We start from the raw sequence: 25,681 nt of genomic DNA on the forward strand, positions 1-25,681 counted from the left end.
GGAGGCATACCGAGTTCTGCTTTTGTAAGGACCAGATGAGGTTTTTGGCCTTTTTGGCAAAGGTAATTAACTGTACTGCTGGAGTAGAAAGAAAATCTTTAGAGGACTTGTGGGATCCGGAAGTGTGCAGATCCTCAGAAGTCTCTTCGGAGCGCGGGAATAACAAGCTTCCGGGGAGGGTGACGACTGTAAACTACTAATAAGACACGTTAGCCCCTAGCTAACGGGTCTGACCATTTAGCCGAGCGGTTAGTGATGTCGCCTTGTGGTACAGTACACCCCGTATCGAATCCCGCACCGGGCAAGAAAATAACCGGTTACAATAATGATTTTAGATAAAGGATTTAGGAGGGAGTTTTTTGTAAAGTAAAATACACGGTTGGAGCCACTCTCCAGTCCAGCAGGTGGCGGTAATTTACCAAATCGTCGTTTGCCAACCGCCAATAAACAAAAGCCGAAGAAGAAGAAGAAGAAGAAGCAGCAGCAGCAGAGGCAGCAGTAGGGTGACGACGATTTAGTTTTGGGAGGGTTCCTCTCGGCGCGACACGGTAAGGGGGTGCATCCATCTTTAAACCTTTCCATTCATTCACTGAAGCCGTCAAATTATGCTTTTTTTACTGAGCCGCCGCCGTCGTCATCTGTAGGCGGCCGGATAGCGATAGGAAGTGTCAGTGTAGCGCCGTCGGCTGGGGAAAGACGACCGGTAAAGTCCCACAACAAGCAGTCACCCATCCATTATCCAAACCGCTTATCCGGCTCTCAGGGTCGCGGGATGCTGGCCCGCCCCAGCAGCCGGTGGGCGGCTGGCGGGGGAGACACCCTGGACAGGCCGCCGGTCCATCACAGGGCCCACACCCACTCACACCGAGTAGGGCCGATTCACCTGACCGACGTGTCTTTGGACTTTGGGACAGCCTGTCATCTCTTATCCAAACATTCAGTCGGAATGAACCGGTGGTAAACGTTCTAGCTGTACATGACCAGTGTTTTGTCGCGTTTTGATTCCTGAAGGGAACGTGGCAGATAATCAGTGGCGGTTGGTGCTAAAAATGTCTGGGGGGCCCCCCCCGCAATTTACCTTGGCGCAGCCCACCTGACAGCTGCTTTAATGTCCACAGAGTTATTAATGTAACCGGTTATTTTCTTGCCCGGTGCGGGATTCGATACGGGGTGTACTGCACCACAAGGCGACATCACTAACCGCTCGGCTAGCTAGGGGCTAACGTGTCTTTATTAGTAGTTTACATTAAGAAGGACAATATTTTATCAGGGTTCGTAGACGTTGGATGATTGACAGTCGAGACGAGGCGTCGTGGTGGGTGCGAACATGATTGACAGCCACGAGAATTGTCCAATCAAGTTAGATCAAAAAAAATTTTTTTTTTAAACAATACCAATTTGCTGCCAATTAAAAGGGGGGGAGTGTGGAAAATCTGAAGAAACCAATTAGACAGCAGCCTCAGGTCACCTGCTCGCCACAAGTTTTAGGGCTTACATAAGGTATGGTTTGGCCGGCGCCCCTCACCCGGGAAGTATATGTATTCAGACAGGAAGTATATGTATTCAGACAGGAAGTATATGTATTCAGACAAAACCAACCAAACACCATTGGAGCCAATATTTAATGGCTGCTGACAGGCGTTCACAGACTGAAAACACTTTTATTTAATAATTATTTGCATTATACAACTAAATTATATTTGACATGCTTAAATAGATTTTCATCTCTTGATGTTTGAAGGGGGCGGCGCCCCAGCGCCCTGTACTGGCCAGCTGCCACTGGTAGATATAACAAGTCTGAATGAGGCTTTACTATCGAAGCGGGTGTCAGGTCAGCCAGAATAAAAAACTACTCAAAGCCCTGTTTTTAGCACGCCATTTACTCATCCATTCATCTGACAGTTTGGTCCACAAAATCAAGGAATCAAACGTTTATCGTAATGTGTTGCATACCAAATTTGATGTTATAAAGTTAAAGGAGCAGGTGAGTCAATCAGAATGAATGAACCCTGGTAAATGGGCGTGTATAGAGGCCATAGTTGAGCACTTGTGTACTTTCCTATGTGTTTCACGAGATGGCTGCATGCAGAATATGACTATTGATGATATTACAGGTCAGTAACCATGGCTGATGGGATACCAGAGGAGGTGTTGATGAATGCTGGCCTGATAGAAAACTTGTCAGACTTGGCTAAAGACACAGCTCTTCTACATGGCGTTTTGATGCGGACTAAAGAGACCCCCAAGTCATCTGAGGTAAGAAATGAGCCATAGCGTGTGGAGTTGATATAATTAGATGAGAATTTGATCATTAAACTAAGGATGCAGTTTAACAAATTCTGAGTTAAAGTAATGAACAATGCATTTAGATCAATCAGTCCACAGGGATGTTGGAGCCAAAACCCTGCAAGCAAAACAGGCTTGGCTTGCCAAAGTTGTATAACAGCGATGCCTTCAATGGAGCTCATTTGACAAGAGCAACATTTATTTCCATGATAGTGTGCTCATTTACTTCATTTATTTTGAGGATGCTTCCTTGATTCTTTCGCCTCGAAAATATCCATTCTGTAGAATACTTGAAACTTTTGTTTCCACACCTGGACTTTATCTTGTTTTATTAAAACACAAGGTTCAATAGAGCAACCCCAAATTGTAGAGATAATACTGTCCGTCATGATCAGGGCGGTCAGGGGTGCTGTGGATTGGTCTACATCCATGCACTCATCCCACATACCTCATCACCGGTTCCACTCTGATCTAAAAGTAATTGGCCCAACATGGCAAACCCCTGCAGACGAAAAAGATCCCGATCACACAATATCTCAAGACAACACAGGTCCAGTTTTGATAAACTTGATAGATGGATGCATCTTGATACTACGCTCAGCCAGTTATGAAACAACCATAATTGGCCAAACATGATGCGACATGTGTGTGTCAAAGAGATCACAAGCACAACTTCCTCACCACTGCACCCAGTCTTGGTACTCATATATATTTACACATTTCACAGCGACCATCATGTAGCCCCACTTAAATTTTCTGCTAATTTACACAATGTTTTGTGCACATGCCACTGTTATTATTTTAATATTCATTAGATGGAAGTTTCTAAAACGTGGTCCGGTTATTTCGAGGGAGATTTTCCTAAATACAAAAAAAAACCTGAATTGTAGCAATTTGCCTCAGTGCTCTATCAAAGTAAAATGTCATCTGATTTTGATCTGATTAGTTCTGAACAAGTCCGTGAACACTGGGACAGCATCCAGCGCTTTACCTGTGCCCCCGTCCACAGGGTCAGTGGTTGTGTCAGGAAGGGCATCCGGCATAAAATGTTGCCAAATCATTATGTGGATTGACAAGACCATACCGGATCAGTCGAGGCTCCACACGGGATTGGCTGAAGCCCGGGTTAACAACAGCCGCCATTGGTACTGTACCCTCACAGGGTACCGATGAAAACTGTAAAACCCGCTGTGGCGACCCCTGAAAAACAGGGAACAAGCTGAAAGAAGAAGAAGACAAAGTTTTAAACAAGGATAAATCCACTTCCCTCAGACTTACACCAAGCCTCAACAGATTTGATCTGTGCATGCATGTCTTCAAGATGAACATTTTTTGTCCCACGTGATTGGACAAATAATGTGTCATTGGAAAAAACATTGGAAAAGACAGGCAGGTCATAAAGTCTGCTTTGAGTGTTGGAAATTTAATCAGTTGGTAAGAAATGTGGCGGCACGGTGGCACAGTGGTCAGCACAGTCACCTCACAGCAAGAAGGTCCTGGGTTCGAACCCCGGGTAAGTCCAACCTTGGGGGTCGTCTCGGGTCGTCCTCTGTGTAGAGTTTGCATGTTCTCTCCGTGTCTGTGTGAGTTTCCTGCGGGTGCTCTGGTTTCCTCCCAAAGTCCAAAGACATGTAGGTCAGGTGAATCGGCCGTACTAAATTGTCCCTAGGTGTGTGTGTCCGTCTGTCTGTCCGCAGCTAATCTCGCAAACTATTGGACGTATCAGCGTAAAGTTTTTTTTGTGCACAGTTATGACTGTATGATGAAGAACCTCTTGTGGCGGTGATTAAAAACCTTTGAAAAAGGGCGTCCGGGTGGCGTAGCAGTCTATTCCCTTGCCTACCAACACGGGGACCGCCGGTTCGAATCCCCGTGTTACCTCCGGCTTGGTCAGTCATCCCTACAGACACAATTAGCCGTGTCTGCGGGTGGGAAGCCGGGTTTGGGTATGTGTCCTGGTCGCTGCACTAGCACCTCCTCTGGTCAGTTGGGGCGCCTGTTTGGGGGGGGGGGGATAGTGTGATCCTCCCACGTGCTACATCCCCTGGGCGAAACTTCTCACTGCCAGGTGAAAAGAAGCAGCTGGTGACTCCACATGTTTCGGAGGAGGCATGTGGCAGTTTGCAGACCTCCCCGGATTGGCAGAGGGGGTGGAGTAGAGATCGGGACGGCTCGGAAGAATGGGGTAATTGGCCGGATACAATTGGGGAGAAAAGGGGGGAAATTCTAAAAAAAAAAAATTGCCTGATCTCTGTCATTTCATATAAGACTTGGTTGCTTTTGTACGAGGTCTGCCTAGGAGGCTGCACATCCACAGACTGACAGGCAAAACATGTTTATTAGGTACATATTAGCTTGAGTGCTGCATATTAACAATTTTTTTTCATGTTTGTCTGCTTCTGAGTGTCCTGCCATGGTGCTGACTGAAAAGCGGCAGTGCCAAGGTTATTTGGTGGAGCTCATTGTCTTTGATACTGTACTTTGATAATGTACTGTGCCGGTACTTCGATACACAATCTTTGATACTTCGATACAACTTCTGGCATTGCAAGTTCAGTTTCACTGTCTTAACAGGAGGCAGTGTCAGACTTACGTAAATTATAAAATCACTAAATCACCCTACGTGTGCCACCTACTTTTGCTATGTCTTGCTCTCTCACACCTACTGCACAATTCTTCACACTTTGCTGTTGGAGGACCTGAAAAAATTTCGCTGAGCAAACAGTAATTACTGGTGACTCACAAAGAGTAATTTTCCAAGGCATTGTGATTCAGTATTCACAGAGCAAGCACAAACTGGATGCGACAGAGTCAGTGATTCCTATATGAACAGGATTAATGTCCCATAAGGAGGCAGCTGTGTGAAGGGGGGAATGAGGGTCAAGGATGAAGAGGACAGGCACATTTAAATGGATCATTTAAATGAAATGGACCAGAAATGTAAAGCGCTCTGAGTGGCTGTTGTAGCTAGAAAAGCGCTATATAAAATGCAACGGGATTGATTGATTGATGTGTCCTGTTCAATCGACTTGGGCGCTACGCAAAAGTCTTATAACGGCAGGAAAAACACTTGTTTTTTCTGTATGTGTGTGCGTGTATCTGCCTTCTCCCGGTAGGTGAAAAAAAGGTTTGTCGCCAAGTTCGAACACCAGTGGAGGGGAGATACGTACGCCTGGCGGAGATCTTCACTCTACTGAGTTCACTCCTCTAGACATTTCTATCGTTTGTTTGGCGCCGCACAGTCAGCCTAACATTAAGAGAAGAATGCAGAATATTCTAACAGCCATTTGCCATTCAGTGATGACGTCACTGGAATATTTCTGCTACCACTGATGTATGTTTTAATTGCGGGACCTTAAACTTTGTTAAAGTGGAACGTTCAGACATGACTGTAGGAGTTGTCTGCAGGCTGCAGGATGAACAAGCCTACATGGTTTTGCCAAGCATGCAGCCAGAAGGGTTTGTTTGCTCTGAATAAACAGTGTAAGCCTGGATGTTGCTGATAACTTGAGGAAGCGGTTGTGAAAGACGAGAGAAACCTCGGTAGACAAGAGAAACCTCAGCAGACAAGAGAAACCTCAGTCGACAAGAGAAACCTCAGTAAACATTGGTCATGATTGACTTCTTTGAAAAGTAGCTTCTGAACGGCGACCGTTCACTGACTAGGGCAGCTATAGTCTCTGTCCTGTGTAATGTTGAAAAGCTACTTGATTTACAGGAAACAATCAAATCAAAGAGCAACCCCCCCCCCCAAAAAAAATCCCCAAAAAACAAAGTGTTTCCCTTGTTTAACTGAATCGGTGCAAAAGAGCAACATTTGAGAAGCCAGCGAGGGGGGCGAGATACAAATAAACTGTTGATCCAGTGCGGCTCAGTGAATCATGTTTAATGAAAAGTGATGTTTGGAATTCGATCTATTTTGAGAAGCAGGAACAAGAGTGGGTTTCTTTTAAGCCTGTGTGTGCAGTGATGGGGACCATTGACCCGAATATCTGTTATCCGTCATTACATGCCCTCACATTCCATGAGAAACAGTTTGATGTTTTCATTTGTGGAAAAAGTTCTACATCAAGTTCATTATTTCCACACCTCTGTCTCGTTTTTGCAGATTGTGACCTACGCTCCGTTCACGCTGTTCCCCTCGGCCGTGCCCAGAGCTGTATTCCAGCAGGCTTTGGCGGTGCAAACTCACTACAACCTGCTAGTGGACAGGATCAGCCAGGACCCTGTTTTTCTAGAGGAGGCTCTTGCTAGGTAGGGTGTGAATCTGGTGGTAATCACAAGGGTGATTGCACAAGTACTTTAAAAAGGAGCTCACCAACAATTGTATACAGAGGTTCTTTGCGCTTTACTTTCTCCTTCAAATGATGCGTTTCTCTCAATTTGACTTACTGGGGTGGAACACATATGTAAACTTTCAGGTGAGGTTCTTGTCCAGATGATTCACCTGAATGGTCCTCTTTGTCCCTAGCACCATTGCAGTGGATGATTTCACCAGGAGGCTCTTCAGTATCTATCGCCAGGTGCTGGAAGAAGGAAAGTCTCAGGTTTGTCTGTCCCAGAGAAATTGGACCTCTTTAAGCCTGCGGTCTAAAGTACAGAGACCTACTACTACTACTACTACCACTACTACTAGTTTTGGCTGCTCCTGTTAGGGGTTGCCACAGCGGATCATCCGTTTCCATCTCTTCCTGTCCTCTGCATCTTCCTCTGTCACACCAGCCACCTGCATGTCCTCCCTCACCACATCCATACACCTCCTCTTTGGCCTTCCTCTTCCCTGGCAGCTCCATATTCAGCATCCTTCTCCCAATATACCCAGCATCTCTCTTCTACACATGTTCAAACCATCTCAATCTTGCCTCTCTTGCTTTGTCTCCAAACCATCCAACCTGAGCTGTCCCTCTAATATACTTGTTCCTAATCCTGTCCTTCTTCATCACTCCCAATGAAAATGAGACATACTAAGGTTGGGAATTAGCCCAATCAAAGACTAATCCAGTATCCCCCCCTAAAGTTTATTTTTCTACGAGGTCAAAGAGTTAATTATTTTAGCCTGTATTTAAAATGCTCAATGAAACAGTTCTGTTCCCCAAAACGGATGAATAATTATGATAAATAATTGTGATCGCAATATTAAACAAAGTAATCAGGATCATCATGTTAGTCATAATCGTGTAGCCCTACTGCCGTTATTGTTTTACTGTTACTGTTGAATTTTATGGGGTTATTATTGGTGTATGTAAGTGGCAATTCTACCTTCTTCCCCAGTTGATTGTGTTGGGCCTGAACCGGTCCGACTACATGCTGGACCAGAGAGAGGATGGGATGTCTTCGCTGAAGCAGATTGAGATCAACACCATTGCTGCCAGTTTCGGAGGTCTCGCCTCACGCACACCAGACATCCATCGGTACGTTAGGGTCATTACGTCAGTTCTGTACATAGACCGCGTTAGCTTATTCTGTTTAGGTGTCACGACTTCAGAGTGAACAAAGCACTTAAATCTTGTTATTGCCCTTTTCTTATTTCTGTTTCCCTCCTTTTTTTTTAAGATTATTTTTTGGCCATTTTATATCTTTTATTAGATAGCGAAAGTGTAGCAGCAGACAGGAAATGTGGGAGAGAGAGAGGAGTATGGCATGCAACAAAGGTCACTGGCTGGAATCGAACCAGCAACCACGCGGCATGCTCTGTAACCATTCGGCTACGGAGGCACTCCTTCCCTCCCATTCTAAGTCGTTTTATTTCTTTTTCTCCCTGTTTTATCTTGTCCTTCTTCACCCTCTGCTCTTCAGACACATCCTAAAGGTGGCTGGTAGGCTGGAGGAGAGCCAGCGTGTCCTGGACAATAACCCTGCGGCAGGGCTGGCCAGGGGGCTGGCCAAGGCCTGGGAGCTCCATGGATCAGAGAAGTATGCACTGGCCAGGGCTCCAGAATTTCCGGATTAACCGTTCTTTATTCGCTTTTATTAAAACAACCGGATCGGGATTTTAATCACAAATTGAGTTGGAAATTAAAATAATGGTTTGGTATTTGTGTCAGTTTTAAGGTCAAAATCCTGGTAGCTATACCAAACATTTAAAAATGAATATCTGGCACTATTTCATTAACCTTTTTTCAGGTAAATTTCCTTTCTTGATAAGTGCCATGATTATGAAAGTTGACATAAATGGGAGAAAATATATCCCAAAAACACGTCATAATTTTGTGTTGTGTCAGAGATTGTATTATGTTAAGATGTCTCACGGGAACGACCCCTTCTCATTGCAGAGCAGTCGTCATGTTCATGATCGACGAGGTGGAAAGAAACATTTTTGACCATCGATATGTTGAGAATGAGCTGTGGAAGAGGTAAGGCATGAGCGCACAAAGGGTGTCTTCAAAGAACTATCCACCACCCAATGGCTTACATCCCGTATGGCTATATTTTTGGGAAAAGGTTTCTATTTGCTTTTTGGAATCCACTGTAATACCCTCCCCTAGTATCCAATGGCCAGCTGGAATTAAATTTTTACTCATACTCTTTCTTCATGTACTTTAACTGATGCAAATGGCTTGATGATCGTTTAAGTTTGAAATTGGTAATTAGGATGTAGTCATATCATGCTATAATGTGAATCGTATAAATCAGCTTTTTGCAATCAAGTTTTGCTGCAACAAACGGGTGCCATGGCAAATGTTTTTCAGAAATATTCGGACAATAAGGCGGCGTTTCGAAGACGTGTGTAAGACTGGATCCCTCGATCAGGGCAAGAGATTATTTGTGTGAGTCTGCTACGGCCCATTAAAAGTAAATCAGTTTTGAAATATGTTTATTCTTTTATATAGATTAAAACCATATCTAGCAATAAGAAAAAAAAATCATTTAAAATACTTTCATCTTTTGAAATTCTGCCCTCAGAGATGGCCAGGAGGTTGCCGTGGTGTATTTCAGGAATGGCTACATGCCTCAGCACTACAACTCTGAACAGGTCATGACGCAGCTGTTTTCCCCCCACACTTTGTGTTCCATGGTTGCCTGAAATAGATCGGATGGCATGCAAAAATGAACAATACATTCATTCAAGGTTTTGGATAATATGGAAACCCTCACCTTTCTAACTGTTATGACATATTTGGTGCAAAGGAACTGTAATAATTTTGCTTTAAACTGAGAAAAAAAAACAATAGTTCCTATAATGCCAGTAACTATGCCTCGGCATTCCCATTGATTTCATTTATAGTCTTGCTGAAGGGAATATTTTAAAATTATACTTTATAGTTTGTTTGGTTTGTTAAATCTCCACATACTTGCAAAAGAAGGTATGAAGTTGAAAAAATAATCTTTTATTTTTACAATTTTTAAGACTTTTTTAAATTCAATAATTTTTTTAAATTTAATTTAAAAAAATTAACTGCATTTTTTATTTTTAAAATTGTATTTTTTTAATTAAATTTTTTTTTTTACGTTTTTTAAAAATTAGATTTGGGAGGCTCGTTTGATGATGGAGCGTTCTATGGCTGTGAAGTGTCCAGACATTGCAACCCACCTGGCTGGAACCAAAAAAGTGCAACAGGAACTGGCCAGACCTGGAGTTTTGGAGAGGTTTTTTCCTGATGAACCTAAGGTGGTGGACCAGATCAGAGCCACTTTTGCTGGACTCTACACTCTGGACATGGTAAGAGGCAATCTATTTAGTTACGATACTCAAATATGCTCATGAAACCAACTTCTAAGGGCAACAATTTAGAAAACAAAATTTTGAAGGTTAAATTCCCACATGCATTCCCCATACTTGCAAATCTTTTCCATCTCACCAATGGCACATTTAGCTCCAATAAAGGAAGCCATAGGACCCGATTGTATTGGAAAAAAAAGAAGTTCAGACTGGTTGGCCCAGGCCTATGTCTAGTTTATTGACTTTTTAATGTCTATTTTTATGATTTTCTGTTTTGAGTCATCAATTTACTGCTGCAAAAATTCAATTTCTCCGATGGGCTCATTAACTTTCTAATCTGATTGAATCAAATTTTGTCTAACCTAATCTGATTTAATCTAATTAATTGAATCTGATTTTATCTAAGATAGTCTATGTTTTAAAGAGTGTCAGTGTGTTTTGAAGTGGTTTTCATAGATTAAAACAGCCCCGTCAGTTATTTGGAAGAGTATTTACCTTAAAGAGGTGTCGCATGACACCGTCCAACACATCCCACTTTGTTTTCCCACTCACTACTATGGAGCCAATCAGGTAATTCTGGTTTTGTTTACCCTTAAAACACAAATGTCAAATGAATCAGCTGACAATATCAAATATGGTGACCCTGGCGGCCTGTCCAGGGTTTCTCCCCGCCTGCCGACCAATGACTGCTGGGATAGGCTCCAGCATCCCCGTGACCCTGAGAGCAGGATAAGCGGTTTGGATAATGGATGGATAATGGGTGGAAGTTCATAATGGGTCACATAGGTGTGCTGTTGCCTTGGTCACCAAAACACTTAGAAATCATATTGAGGTGATACCCATTTGTTGTAAATTACACCACAACTGGTTACCACACACTTCCTTGTCCTGACTTTCAAGGTGAAGTGACTTGAAAGTCCCTTCACAGTAAAGAATGTAGAAGAAAACCTTTGTCAGTATCTTGTTGTCTGTAGCTGGCTTCTGTCTGCTTGCCACATAAGATGTAAATAAAAATGTGTGGCATTGAAATAATGAAAATAGCCCCTATTAAACAGAACAATTAGCTGGCTTTTGAGAGTCACCTGACGATGAAGTGGAATACAGTTTTTTTTCACAATATGGGATTTTACTCTATACGGCTGAAGCTATATTTCTGTAGACAGTATATAATATTTTTGAGATCATTGGATCCTATGGCTTCCTGGATGGGCGCTACATGTGGCATTGGCTAGATGGACAAGACTTGTGAGTATTCAGAATGCATGAAGCAGTTAAGTCTTCTTATAGCATTTCTTGACAAACATAGAAACAAAATGACACCAGTGTTACTCTTTAACACTTTCACGGTTTATTCGTATTATGTCTCTAAAGTTTAATGCTTTTAAACATTTTCATCTCATTTCACCACAGTAAATCCCATACAATCAAGAAGCAAACATATTTTCAGTTAAAGAACGATTTGTTTTTCAAAAACAAGACATATTTTCATTATGTACGAAACTGTCCACCACACCCTGATTCAATGATTTTTAGGCAGGGTTGCCAGGTCCAATACGATTCTCCAGCGGAATAGTGATGCGCGGGTCAACCCACAACCCGAGGGTCTCACAGGTTGACCCACGGGTCGGGCAGGTTCAGGTCAGGCTTACTAGAAAAATATCACGGATTCGGGCGGGGCGGGTGAAAAATTGCCAAAGTAAGTTCTGAATAACTTAGAGAATTACTTTGTGCAATAGGCTAGGCTGTGCATTACCAGTCTACCTTCTCTTTAAGCGCAAGTTATACTTTCCGCGTCTGCGAGTACACGAGGGTCTGCGAGGGGCCGCATGACGTAAATTTCGTCATCAGAGGGTGTACGCGTAGGGTCCGCACGGTCATCCGCGTACCTCCATTTTTTTGTGTCCATGCGGACACAAAAAAGGGCACAACTGCACATGCGCTGATAAACAATAATGGACACCGACTTTGAAGAAGGCTGTGTGAAGAGGTCCGTCATTACCCTCATCTTTATAATTCGTCAATAAAACACTACAGAGATAACCAGATGTGCACAAATTCATGGAAGGAAATTGCCAAGACTTTGGGGAAAGAAGAAGGTGTGTGCCGACAGAAATGGAAGTATTTGAGAGACCGGTTCATGAAGGCAAGAAAGAAGCTGAAGGGAAGAAGCGGTGCACCAGGCGGGAATGTTTGTGTTCCCACCATTGTTCCCCTTTGGAGCTGGCTTTCCAAGTTAATTAAACACCAAACAAACAAATCAACCACCAACCAATTTGGCGGTGGACATCTGAAAATACTGATGGTGCTTTTCCTCATCCATTACATGCATTTCCTGCACCAGTGTGCCGAACTCCCCTTCCTTGGTCCTATTGTGATTGAGCGGCCGCACACACCATTTTCTTGCTTTTCGCTTTTTTCTTTCTCCATGTTGCTAAATACAACAAACAAAGCAGCTCTTCTTCTTCTTGCATGTATGTCGCCATTTTGCCCGGAAATACGTAACGCGATCTACTGCGCATGTACGAAACACTTACTCCAAGCGGACTGCAGTAAGTAGTATAAACAGAGGTAATATGCGTTGTGGAGTCCGCAGCTGTCCGCGTCCACTCTGGAGTATATCCAGGCCCTTACTGTCACTCTGAAACACACACATGCACCCGTGAAAGCAGCTTTATCGTTGCTTTGCGATTGTGGTTTTGGTCATTGCATGTGTTTTAGAGTGTAGCGGCTTCCCCTAAGTGGTATCTGTAGCTTTTGTTTACACTGCCAAAACTCTTTCTGGTCAGAAAGAAGAGGCTACCACTGACGATATGGCAGACATAATCAGAGAACAGGCATGGGCGCAAGTTCATGAATACTGGGATGGCATCCAGCACTTTACCTGTGCCCCTGTCCACAAGCTTAGTGGTTATGTCAGGAAGGGCATCCGACGTAGAATGTTGCCAAATTATTATGCGGATTGACAAGACCATACCGGATTGGTCAAGGCCTGGGTTAACAACAACCGCCATCAGTGCTGTACCCTCACAGGGTACTGATGGAAACTATCAAATCCGCTGTGGCGACCCCTGGGAAACGGGGAACAAGCCGAAAGAAGAAGAATCAGAGTAAAGTTAAAAACAGGCTATGCTAAGGTTGCAAGCCAAGAGAGCCAAAAAAGTAAGGCGCGGGAGAGATTTGGGCAGGTTGTTATGTCTGATGACACCATTACAGACTACGTTATCTGCTTGAGTTGTGAGGCATTGTACAAATATGATGGCCATAACACAGGTATATCAAACCTGAATAGGCATTCATGTCGTGGGCTCGCTGCCCCACAGCCTAGTAAGCCCACTCAACAAGCTCCATCAAATCAGCCCGTGATGTCAACATTCATGAAGAACAAGGTGCCACTTGAAGCGAAATCTAAACTCATGGATGATTTTGTGGAGTTCTGCTACTCTGACTTGGGCCCATTTGATATTGTGTCTGGTAAGGGGTTTACTCATGTGGCACAAGGGCTAGTAAATTTTGGTGCATGTTTTGGGGCTGTGGATGCAGACTATGTCATCCCTCACCGGCAGACCATCTGCAACAGAGCATAAGAGCTGGCAAAAAAAGGAAAAAGCCAGTCTCTGTCAGTCTATTATTAAAGAGCTGGAATACGGAATTGGCATTACAAAATATCTTATTTTTGCCCCAAAGAGTGAATAAATGCTATAATGCAATTTAAAATGCAGTTTCTACTGTTTCTATCAAATTGCAACCCCCCTCCCCCAAGATCAGGTGGAGGGGTCCTCAGGATAGATCAAAAATACGCAGGGGGTCCAGGACCCCAAAAAGGTTGAGAACCACTGCTCTAGAGAATACATATCTGTGCTGTGGTTTGATGTTTCACCAACTGACACACTTAACAGACTCCGAATTGTAACCCAAGTCCTCAGCCTTACTTGTTACCTGGCTACTGGGAATCTCTCCCCCACACTCTGTGTTTCCTTCAGTAGGCCTACCTCCGCCTGTCACACTTTGTCCCTCATCACTGAGCACATTCTCAGTCTCTGCCGAGCTGCTGGGTGCAGCCACCTGTTCAGCTGCGAGTGTTTCTGCAAGTTCTGCCCCTGGCTCTGAGGCCATAGGGTGAGAGCCTATTTCCTCTCCTATAACCAGTGGAGCAGGTTGTCCCTCCGTTCTTCTCTCCCCACCTCGGAGACATTATCAGTGGGCGGGATGTTAGCCTCTGCGGTGTCTGCTTCCGCTTGCTGTCTATGCGGACATGCGAACCGCTTATGGCCGACATCGCCACACTCAAAACATTTCAACCGCCCCGAATAGCATACAACTTGTACAAGTCATGCCCATGTTTAACTCTAAATGAAACCTCCAAACTCTGTGTCGGAGAATCCAAAAACAAAAATACCTGCCTCCTGAGTGACTGAACATGTTTTACCTTTAGACCTGTACATCCAAGACTGACAGTTTTGAAACCACTGGCAAATTTACCAAACCCCCACAGCTAATTTTCCAACAGCTCATTGGGGATAAATGGTGGAACACCTGACACTGATTTGGGTCGAGGGAACTGACAATGGAGAAACAGTAGTATAGATATTCCTGATAACTACACCCCTCTCAGTCATCTCACTAACATGACGCTCCTCCTTCAAAAATATCACCACAGCCTTGTTCATCCTGGAAGCAAATAGTAGCTTGCCATGACCAACTTGCTCTCCTACGGCCAACAATCCCTGCTGCACCATCACACTGGGCTCCAGGTGGGACTACCCGAATCCCGTGACAGATGGATGGAGGTGGCGTCTCGGAGGATGCCATTCCTCCTGAAAACAACCCAACTAAACAACTGAACACTCGGTAAAAAGTATTAATAAAGTCTACCTGATCATGCACACAGGACAGCTGAAGAATACAGGAGAAAATCCGAAAAAAAAATACAGCAAACAATGGGGCTGCCACAGCAGATCATCCGTTTCCATCTCTTCCTGTCTGTCCTCTGCATCTTCTTCTCTCACACCAGCCACCTGCATGTCCTCCCTCACCACATCCATAAACCTCCTCTTTGGCCTTCCTCTTTTCCTCTTCCCTGGCAGCTCCATATTCAGCATCCTTCTCCCAATATACCCAGCATCTCTCCTCCACACATGTCCAAACCATCTCAATCTTGCCTCTCTTGCTTTGTCTCCAAACCGTCCAACCTGAGCTGTCCCTCCAATATACTCGTTCCTAATCCTGTCGTCCTTCATCACTCTCCGTGAAAATTTTAGCATCTTCAACTTTGCCACCTCCAGCTCCGCCTCCTGTCTTTTCCTCAGTGCCACTGTCTCCAGACCATATAACATAGCTGGTTTCACAACCATCTTGTAAACCTTCCCTTTAACTCTTGCTGGTACCCTGCTGTCACAAATCACTCCCGACACTCTTCTCCACCCACACCACCCTGCCTGCACTCTCTTCTTCACCTCTTCTGTGCTCCCCTTCTGATTCTGATTCTGATCATTAAACAATTATAAAGGCATACAGGACATAAGGTTACCTGATATACGCAAACACCATAGCATTGATATAGATGGCACGATGTGATTTATGTGCCTGGTTCCCCGACGTGTCTCTCTTTCTGTCTCCCTCTGTCTTTGCTGTCTGCTTCTCAGCCGATCTCCCTCTCACTCCCCACTCCTCTCTTTTCAAAGTTTTAAAGGTAACTTCTCAGTCATGATAGCGCTCCGCTTGTGTGCAGGTGCAGCAAATGCTGCAGTCTATGTCCATCTGCCGGTTTCCAGATATTTAACTCCAGGGTCAATATGCTTTTCCAAAATGTTTTGTCTGTTACTTTTTCTACTTCAGCTAAACATTTTTGGCTGCCATGGACCAATTTGAAAGTAGCTGAAAAAAAAAAAAAGCCGGAACCTGCAACCTCCTGATGGAGGTCATTTGCCCTGCAGCCGTCACAATATAATGTTGTGACGGCTAGAGGGCAAAGGTACAGGAGGAAAAGGAAGCACTTGAGAACAATTCGGAATCACACACATACTGAAATAGAGGACGGTAATGTCAGGGTCACTGAGCAGCCACCTCCAAGCGAGCCTGCAGCACCACATGTACATGACACGACAAGAAATGTGGAACAACCAGTCAGCTGTTCAGAACCAGGTCCCTGGCTGATGGCACTCCCCTCGCAGGCTCTGAGTCTGATGGCGATTCATTCCAAATGTCTTCCAGTCACAAGTCAGTTGAATCCAAATGTAAAACAAAGTCAGACGGCAGAAGCATGGAGGCAAAAAAGTCTTCCTCTGGGTCAAGTGGCAAAGAAAAGGAGAAAAGCTCCTTCAAGCGCTCAGAAAACTGTGAAAGGTCCAGTTACTCAAAATCAGACCATGATTCCAGACACACATCATCTCGTTCTGGCAAAGATCGTGGAAGGTCCAGGTCACAATCCAGATCGAGGGTTCTTGTACAGGTTCATCACACTCCAGGTCAGATAGATGCAGAGGGGACAGGGTCACGCTCTGATAGGTCATATTATCATGATTCTGACAGATGGTCACATAGGAGCTCTCCACAAAGAAAGAGGAGGGGCTCTCGCTCACATACTGACAGAGCCCGTGACAGTTCTGACTCTGAAGATGACCACAGGAAGAAGCGGATGAGGATGAATGACTCCAGTAGATCATCCACTCATTTGGGTTTGCAGAAAGACTCCAAATGCAAAGACTCTTCACAGCATCCATTTATTAAATAGCCCAATTTGGCTTGAAAACAGCAAACTTGGCAGCTTGGCATCAGTTAAACTGTGAAGCCTCTCGAGTATACGTATCTGTGTGAGCGGTGCACAGATATAGCAGATTTCTGAATTTTTGCCCATTCCTACAAGCAAATTAGATGGGAGTGCACTGGTGGATATTAATGTGAGGCCATAACACAGATCTTCAATGTGATTTCAATCTGGCTAGACCATTTCATCCTGTTAACACAAGAATGACCGGGATTTCACTCCTGCCTAAAACCACCATGGGCGATCAAAATGACCGCCGGTTTTTAAACTCTATATTCTGTCAAGATAAATACCCAATTGAGCTATTAATGCATTGCATATGTTAGCATGTCTGTTAGGAAACGACTGACGTCACAATTAACATTTTAACAACTATAATACTATTTTTAAACAATTTAAACTTCAGAGAGACATGGTCCGACCTGAATAGCAAAATTGGAAAAAGTGAAAATATTACCTGAAAAACAAAACAGAAAACACATGTTGCTAATCTAACAAACGTAACAAGGTTTATAAAATGTGAAATGTAAAAAAAGAAAATATGACTGAAAATAAATATTGAAGCAGTCCTAAACAATAACCGGAACTTAAAAACTACTAGAACGACTGCGGGCCGTCATTTTGATGGCCATGGTTTTTAAACTCCATATTGTGTCAAGATAAATACCCAGTTGAGATATTAATGCATTACATATGTTAGTATGTCTGTTAAGAAACTGACACCAAAATTAACATTTTAACAACTTTAATACTAGTTTTCAAACAATTTAAGATGACCGCTGTCCAGCGCCTGTAAATACTGCAGCGCCTCGGTGGTGGTCATGGTGCGTCTGTAACGGCGTCTGTAACCAGACATGTTGGACATAATCACACATCAGGTTTAGACTATTTCTGTGCACTGGAGGGCGCTAGTGTGTTTCTAGGACAGAGCAACAAACTTCACGAAGGAAATGACGCCACCAACACGCGTCATAAATAGTCACATGACGCGCACGATGACGCACAAATTACGTGCGGTCATTTTGACCGCTTATGGTCATTTTAGGTAGCGCTTATCATAACTTTTTGTGCAATTGATGTAAAACTCATTTTAATGCAGGTATATGTAATTTTAGGAGCATTCGGGGAGCGTCAGGTCTGAATCTTTTTTTTTCCAGTTATTAAACTTTGAAAATCCAAAACTGCAAAATTGATGGTCTTGGTCGTTCTAGTGTTAATGAACTTTCTATTTTTGGTGTTTGTCCTGTTGGAACATGAGTCTTGGTCCTAAATGCTGATTGAAACAGGTTGTCCTCAAGGGTTTGCCTGCATTTGGCTGCATCCATCTTGTCGTTAATGGCAACATGCTTCCTAGTCCTCCTGCTGAAGTGCAGCATGGGACATTTTTGTTGTTGCTGTCTAGCTACATGTTTAGTTTTTTTTTGTTTTGTTGCAAATACACATCCAAACCTGTTACACTCACATTGCCGGCATTTCTTTTCTGTATTCTTCTTTCATGTCTTTGTCACTGTTCATTGTTGTCTTCAGGGCCCTGAGGGTGACAAAACGGTGGCGATGGCTCTGGATAAACCAGACAGGTTTGTCCTGAAGCCCCAGAGGGAGGGAGGAGGTACTGTAGAGAAGCATCCCATCAATGTTAGCTCTGACACACCTATCTGTTGGTCTTTGTACATGATGATATGAGTTTTTTACTTGATCATTAACTCATCCATGGATGGTCTGAGCAGCACTCTACGCTAACCTTTGTCACCGAGCCGCTTCACTGAGCTGTAGGACATTTAGTGCTTTGCTTATGCTGAGTTTGTTGGGGATTTTTCACTCGTTTTCATAGCCACATTTGTACAGTTGGCTCGGGGACAAATGTAAATAAATGGATTTACGTATTAAATATGTATATTAAATATATATATGTATAATATACATATATATTTAACATATGTATATTATACATATATGTTTTATAAGTATAATATACATTAGACATATATAAACATAAGTATAATATATATATATACACACACACATACATATACTTGGCACAAAAAGTAAGGAAATGTGTGTTTGGTAGATTATTTCTTTGTTGTAACAATGCTTCTTGGCAGTAAATCTTATACCATTGGAAAGCCTGTTTATTTCCCTTTTAAATGGGGCCACATGTGTAAGGAACATGTATTTGTGGGATGAGCAGCAGAGCTGAGACAAAAAAACAAAAAACAACACAAATTTTGTAAAACTGCCACTTTCCATCTGCTTTGGGTTAACTGTGTTCTTGAACGTTAGTACATGTAAAGAAATCTGTTATTATCGATAATCAGATTATATCAGATTGTATCCAATGTCAATTGTATCCAATGTCAATGTCAAATTGTATCCAATGTCCATGTTTTGGACTTTGTAGTGAATGAATATTGTAATGAAATGAATTCTTAAAATAGTCAAAAATATAAAGACTAGAGAATTACTATTAAAACCATTGCTGTTATGATATAAACAAAATGGGAGTTTAAACCCAAAACTAAACCAAAAGACCAGAGACATGTTTTTTTCTGAGCTCTACAACTAGTTTTTGAAACACACTTGGTGTCAGAGAATCTTTCATGGTTAAGCATCTCTGAGCCTTTGACGGTGGCTTAAAAGATGACTGGTCGTTATGAGCCCACCGTCCCCCATGAAATCTTTTTTTTTTTTTTTTTACAAATCAACTTGTGTTTATGTCCAAGCAAAAATCATGGAAATGTCCTTGAAAATGCTGGAAAATTATTTCCTAAAAAGAGTGAACGAGTTTGAAGAGGAGGTAGAGTTGTGACTAACAAGCAGACATGGCAGTTTGAGCTAAAAGATGTGACAGTCTCGATACCAGCAACTCGTCTGACATGTCAGTGTGGAAGGTGCTGACACGACAGAACTGGCCATCATTTCAGTTGGAGCGGATCTGGGAGTCAGTTATCAGGGGCGACACGGTGGCGCAGTGGTTAGCGCTGTTGCCTCACAGCAAGAAGGTCCTGAGTTCAAACCCCGGCGTTGTCCAACCTTGGGTGGTCGTCCCAGGTCGTCCTCTAGTTTGCATGTTTTCCCCATGTGGGTTTTCTCCAGGTGCTCCGGTTTCCCCTCACCATCAAAAAGACATGTATATTAGGGTTAATACTCCTGTCTGTGCCCCTGAGCAAGGCATGGCAAGATGAACTGGAATTGGTCCCCGGGTGCTGCACGGTAGCTGCCCACTGCTGCTAGCTACACAACTTGGATGGGTTAGATGCTGAACATAATTTCCCCATGGGGATTAATAAAGTATCTAAAAAAAAAGTCAGTATCATCATGGGTGTCAGTATGGCACCCTTCAGGACCACACTTTCCCAGTGTCCCCATATAAAATACCACATATAAAATACCACATACATACCAAATGTTCAGGTTTTCTCTCATGTTCCTCATCCCCATCTTTTTCTTTTTTTCTATTAAAGGTAACAACATCTATGGGTCCGAGATCTGCCAGGTTCTCGAGGCAGCGAAGGGAAGCTTAGAGAGGACGGCTTATATTCTGATGGACAAGATCCAGCCCAGGCCTGTGCTCAACTACCTGCTGAGACGGGACGCCGTGCTCCGGCTCAGCAGCTGCATCAGCGAGCTGGGGATGTTCGGTGTTTACGTCAGGTACCGTCACACACGGCTCAGTTCGCTCTTCTTCACTTGTTCAGTTGTCTAACCTGGAATCCGGCATGGGCGCAAGTCCATGAGTACTGGGACGGCATCCAGCGCTTCACCTCTGCCCCTTCCACGGGGTTAGTGGTTGTGTCAGGAAGGGCATCTGACATAAGATTTTGCCAAATCAGTATGTGGATTGACAAGACCATACCGGATCAGTCGAGGCTCCATACTGGATCAGTCGAGGCCCGGGTTAACAACGACTGCCGTTGGTGCTGTGCCCTCACAGGGTACTGATGGAAACTATAAAATCCATTGGCGACGCCTGAGAAACGGGGAACAAGCCGAAAGAAGTTGTCTAACCTAGAATAACACAATCTCTTTCAATATGTCTATATTTCAGGCAAATCACTAAGAAAATGTCGTATAGAGGCCAGAAACACAATTTGAAAGTGAGTAGATCACAACCCAGTTATCAGTTCTCAGACATGGTGCAGGCATCACCTCTGCATGAAAGAAGAGTCCAACTATGGCCGGACTCGATGAAGCAGCAGTATTTGGCAGCGCTGTCTTCAGGAGGGGGGCGGAGTCGGCCTGTGTTCGTCACATGAATGCGTCTCTGGGTGTGGGAAAAAGCAGTGGTTCAGCCTGGATTCGCCTCGTCACGGAAGTGGCGAGGCGTCTCCTTCGAGACTGCCGGCCGGAGAGATGCAGTTGGCGAACGCATGTAGTACGAGGGTGGGTGTTTGGACTAGAATAGGGATCGATTGGGAGAAAAAGGGAAAAATCAAAAATAAATTTTAAAAAAAAGAAAGAAAGAAGAGTCTGTAAATGAAGCTTAATGTTTCATCTTCACAATAAGATAAATCTAAAAACACACACATTCAGACCTAGGGACAATTCAGTACAGCCGATTCACCTGACCTACATGTCTTTGGACTGTGGGAGGAAACCGGAGCACCTGGAGGAAACCCTCGCAGACACGGGGAGAACATGCAAACTCCGCACAGAGGACGACCCGGGACGACCACCAAGGTTGGACTACCCCAGGGCTCGAACCCAGGACCTTCTTGCTGTGAGGCGACTGCGCTAACCACTGCGCCACCGTGTCATACTGGGGATTTGATCACCGCATCAACTCCCTGTGTTACCTCCGGCTTGGTCGGGCGTCCCTACAGACACAATTGGCCGTGTCTGTGGGTGGGAAGCCAGATGTGGGTATGTGTCCTGCGCTAGCGCCTCCTCTGGTCGGTCAGGGCACCTGTTCAGGGGGGAGGGGGAACTGAGGGGAAGAGCGTGATCCTCCCACGCCCTACGTCCCCCTGGTGAAACTCCTCACTGTCAGGTGAAAAGAAGCGGCTGGCGACTCCACATGTATGGGAGGAGGCATGTGGTAGTCTGCAGCCCTCCCCGGATCGGCAGAGGGGGTGGAGCAGCGACCGGGACAGCTCGGAAGAGTGGGGTAATGCGATTGGGGAGGAAAAGGGGGGAACCCCCTCCAAAAAAACAAGAAAAGAAAAAAAGTGTAGAGGAATGAAATAGCCAGAACTGTTTAAACACAATATTAAGGCCATTTGGGTTAGGGCAGGGCTTTCCAACAAAAAAAAAAAAACAAAAAAAAAACCAACACTAAAAATCAGTCAACAAATGCAACTTTTTTTCTGGATTTTTTTTTTCTTCCCTTTTTTCTCTCCAATTGTACTCGGCCAATAACCCCACTCTTCCGAGCCGTCCCGGTCGCTGCTCCACCCCCTCCGCCAGGTCCGGGGAGGGCTGCAGACTATCGCATGCCTCCTCCCATACATGTGGAGTCACCAGCCGCTTCTTTTCACCTGACAGTGAGGAGTTTCACCAGGGGAATGTAGCCCGTGGGAGGATCACGCTATTCCCCCAAAGCTGGCGCCCCAACCAACCAGAGGAGGCGCTAATGCAGCAACCAGGACACATACCCACATCCGGCTTCCCACCCGCAGACACGGCCCATTGTGTTCGCAGGGACACCCGACTAAGCCGGAGGCAACGCGGGGATTCGATCCAGTGATCTCTGTGTTGGTAGGCAACGGAATAGACCGCTACACTACCCGGACGCCCAAATGCAACTATTTTAACTTAGGAAAACAGCACTTGTAGAATAGAATGAAGTACAGCTTGATATATTACAGGTTGTGGGTCTGCATAACCCAAAGTAGCAACAAATACCAGACAAATCAAACAAACAAATCAAACCAACGCCACCGTGCAGGATTATTGTCGTACAAGTGCAGAATGTGAAGTGTGTGTGTTTAAACCCCCGTGTTGTGTCTTTGCAGGCAGGGTTCGGACATGGTGACGAACGAGTGCGTGGGCCATCTGCTGAGGACCAAGAGTTCGGAGGACTCGGACGGAGGTGTGGCGGCAGGAGTGGCCGTGCTGGACAACCCCCTCATCATCTGAAAAAAAAAACCCACCACCACCCGCTGGACTCTGCACCTGCACGAAATCCCAACACGTTGCTTCGATACCGGGACGAGTCGAAACCAAAAAAAACAAACCTACTGAGCGAATGCGAGGGTCCCTCGGGTGCTGATAGGGGGCAAATGGATGGGGTGAGAGGTGGCGGGATGGACACACACATAGCTTAGTAGAAGGCGATCGTATTTGCAAAAGTTGTGGTGCTACCATAAGTTTTACTTTCCAGAGCCAGAGGCACATTGTTGGGTGATAAAATAGGCAAATGTTTTGTTGTTGCAGCTGAGTCCCGATGATTCCCTGCAGCCTACTGGTCTGTTAATCATTCCTGCGTGGCGAGGGGCCTTGTCACTTTCATTGTGGGAGGAAGTACAAAATAACCAAGTGTCCGTTGACAGCATAGCTTGGTGAAGTCGTGTACATTTTATCACTTGAATCACAGTAGAGTGCTGCTTATGATCTTTATTTATATTCACTTTTAATGGTCAGATATGAAGCAGCACATTCAGATCAGACATGGGAGCAGACAAATCTACTTGTCTTCATTCAGTCATTTCTTCATTCAACTGTGATGTTTTCTCATGGCTTTATTTTTTTTGCCCCCCGCCCCCTTTTTCTACCCAATTGTTCTTAGCCAATCACCCCACTCTTTTGAGCCGTCCTGGTTGCTGCTCTGCCCCTTCTGTCGATCCGGGGAAGGGCTGCAGACTACCACCTGCCTCCGCCGATACATGTGGAGTCACCAGCCGCTTCTTTTCACCTGACAGTGAGGAGTTTCACCAGGGGCTGACGTGGCATGTGGGTCGGTGCTCCGCCCCCTCTGCTGATCTGGGGAAGGGCTGCAGACTACCACCTGCCTCCGCCGATACATGTGGAGTCACCAGCCGCTTCTTTTCACCTGACAGTGAAGTTTCACCAGGGGGGGACATGGCATGTGGGTTGGTGCTCCGCCCCCTCTGCTGATCTGGGGAAGGGCTGCAGACTACCACATGCCTCCTCCGATACATGTGGAGTCGCCAGCCGCTTCTTTTCACCTGACAGTGAGGAGTTTCGCCAGGGGGGATGTAGCGTGTGGGAGGATCACGATATTCCCCCCAGCCCCCCCCCCCGAACAGGTGTCCCTGACCGACCGGAGGAGGTGCTAGTGCAGCGACCAGGACGCATACCCACATCCGGCTTCAGACACAGCAATTTGTGTTTGTAGGGATGCCCGACCAAGCTGGAGGTAACACTGGGATCGTCGGTTCGAATTCCCGTGTTGGGAGGCATCGGAATAGACCGCTACACTACCCAGACCCCTTCTCATGACTTTTAAAATATACTGAAGACAAATGTAGTCAGTACCAAATGGTTACTTGAGTGAATCCTTGTGCAGATGGACTGGTGTTGTATACAACGTGGGGAACTGTAGTCAAGATCCGTTATCTCGACTGCACAAACTTAGTGGCAGCAGTATGAAGGCTGGCTTCACTTTTCATCTGTTCACTACATATGCTGCTGTCTACTTCTCTTTCCTCTCATCTGCTCATCTTGTGCATCCCACCACCCCGCTCTCCTGCTGCACAGCATCTGCCCCAGAGCACAGGCAGACATCCCTGCCTGCAGACCAATGAAACGACACACCTTTCATGCATTACAATCTTCTTTTTTTTTGTATTCTCTTCACTAATTATTCAATTCAGGTGATGGTGCAGTTTACATTGGTGGAAATATCAGAAATAAATGTTTTCACTACCCGAAAGTGCATTTTTTCCTTTTAGACGTTCAAGCCCCATCCGGCTCCCAGGTGGTGCTGAGAGTTCAGCAGGTTCAGTCTGCAGCAGCGGCTGTCCGCTGCACGTCTGCTGCTGTTTCGCTCACACGGTTAACGTTGTGTGCTTTATGTGGGATGCTGCATCGCTTTTTATTTCTTTTTGAGGCTTTCAGTTCAAACAGTTGCACGATGTTGACCGGACAGAAAGATACTTGTCGTGTTTCTTGCAGAGCACTGGTGTCGTTGCAGTACTCGGCACAGCCGTGGCGGCGTGGGCCATTACAGATAGTACCTTTAAGATGGAAGCGAACCCATTCCAGTATAAATATGTCTGCCATTGGGCCAAATGGCCTCTAACACGGCACAACACTGTTAAAAGAGCTGGTCTGAGTGTTTGACAGGAGGCGGTGAGAGTCAAGACTGGCCCACCAGTCAACAAGCCACGACTGTGTCCACTTAACCTCTTTAAATAAGAAACAATAAACTTATATATATATATAGAGAGAGAGAGAGAGAGAGAGAGAGAGAGAGAGAGAGAGAGAGAGAGAGAGAGAGAGAGAGAGAGAGAGAGAGAGAGAGAGAGAGAGAGAGAGAGAGAGAGAGAGAGAGAGAGAGAGAGAGAGAGAGAGAGAGAGAGAGAGAGAGAGAGAGAAAGTAGTGACCTACTTGCAGGTTAGATATTCGCCATGCGGGCTAGAGGCGGTCCCTTTAAGACAGTGGGCGGGGTTAGCAAGGGGAATTGTGGGTAGACACGAGGCTGAGGTTTAGAGACTGAACTGCTGACTTATTTTAGTTAGAGGAAATAAAGGACCCCACGGCTGTGTGGTCAAAAGGAGAAGCGGTCTCGTCTCCTTTCTTTCATCCTCCACATTGGTGACCCCGACGTGAGCCATGGAGAACGCAGCTACCAGTGCAGCGGCAGTGGCTAACGCCGTCCCGCTCAAACTGCCCGACTTCCGGGAAGCGGCTGCGGCAGCGTGGTTCGCTCACACCGAAGCCCAGTTCACTATCAGGAACATCACCGTGGATGAGACCAGGTACCACTACGTCGTGGCGGCACTCGGAGCATCTACGGCGTCACGGATATTGGGCCTGCTGCAAGCCCCCCCGAGACACTTGCTGCAGGCTT

General features: G+C 45.1%; 1 protein-coding gene across 1 annotated transcript; it reads left to right on the plus strand.

Moving 5' to 3' along the window:
* Window positions 1-465: 465 nt before the first annotated feature.
* gss (glutathione synthetase) lies at window positions 466-24,564 on the plus strand. The gene is made up of 13 exons (XM_056274197.1): window positions 466-548; window positions 2,115-2,256; window positions 6,395-6,540; window positions 6,758-6,833; window positions 7,558-7,697; window positions 8,083-8,199; window positions 8,559-8,639; window positions 8,976-9,053; window positions 9,190-9,259; window positions 9,752-9,946; window positions 18,237-18,318; window positions 20,171-20,360; window positions 22,661-24,564. The coding sequence occupies exons 2-13, from the start codon at window positions 2,125-2,127 to the stop codon at window positions 22,782-22,784; spliced, it is 1,431 nt and encodes a 476-aa protein (XP_056130172.1). The 5' UTR covers window positions 466-548; window positions 2,115-2,124; the 3' UTR covers window positions 22,785-24,564.
* Window positions 24,565-25,681: the final 1,117 nt, after the last annotated feature.

This window comes from Lampris incognitus, chromosome 2 (assembly GCF_029633865.1).
Source record: "Lampris incognitus isolate fLamInc1 chromosome 2, fLamInc1.hap2, whole genome shotgun sequence".
NCBI classification, from domain to species: Eukaryota; Metazoa; Chordata; class Actinopteri; order Lampriformes; family Lampridae; genus Lampris; species Lampris incognitus.

Bases quoted from the DNA above. Each gene is read 5' to 3' on its own strand.
- gss (XM_056274197.1), top strand. From the start codon at position 2,125: ATGGCTGATGGGATACCAGAGGAGGTGTTGATGAATGCTGGCCTGATA. The intron at 7,698-8,082 runs GTACGTTAGGGT...TCTGCTCTTCAG, and splicing joins CGCACACCAGACATCCATCG to ACACATCCTAAAGGTGGCTG. The intron at 9,054-9,189 runs GTGAGTCTGCTA...TTCTGCCCTCAG, and splicing joins CAGGGCAAGAGATTATTTGT to AGATGGCCAGGAGGTTGCCG.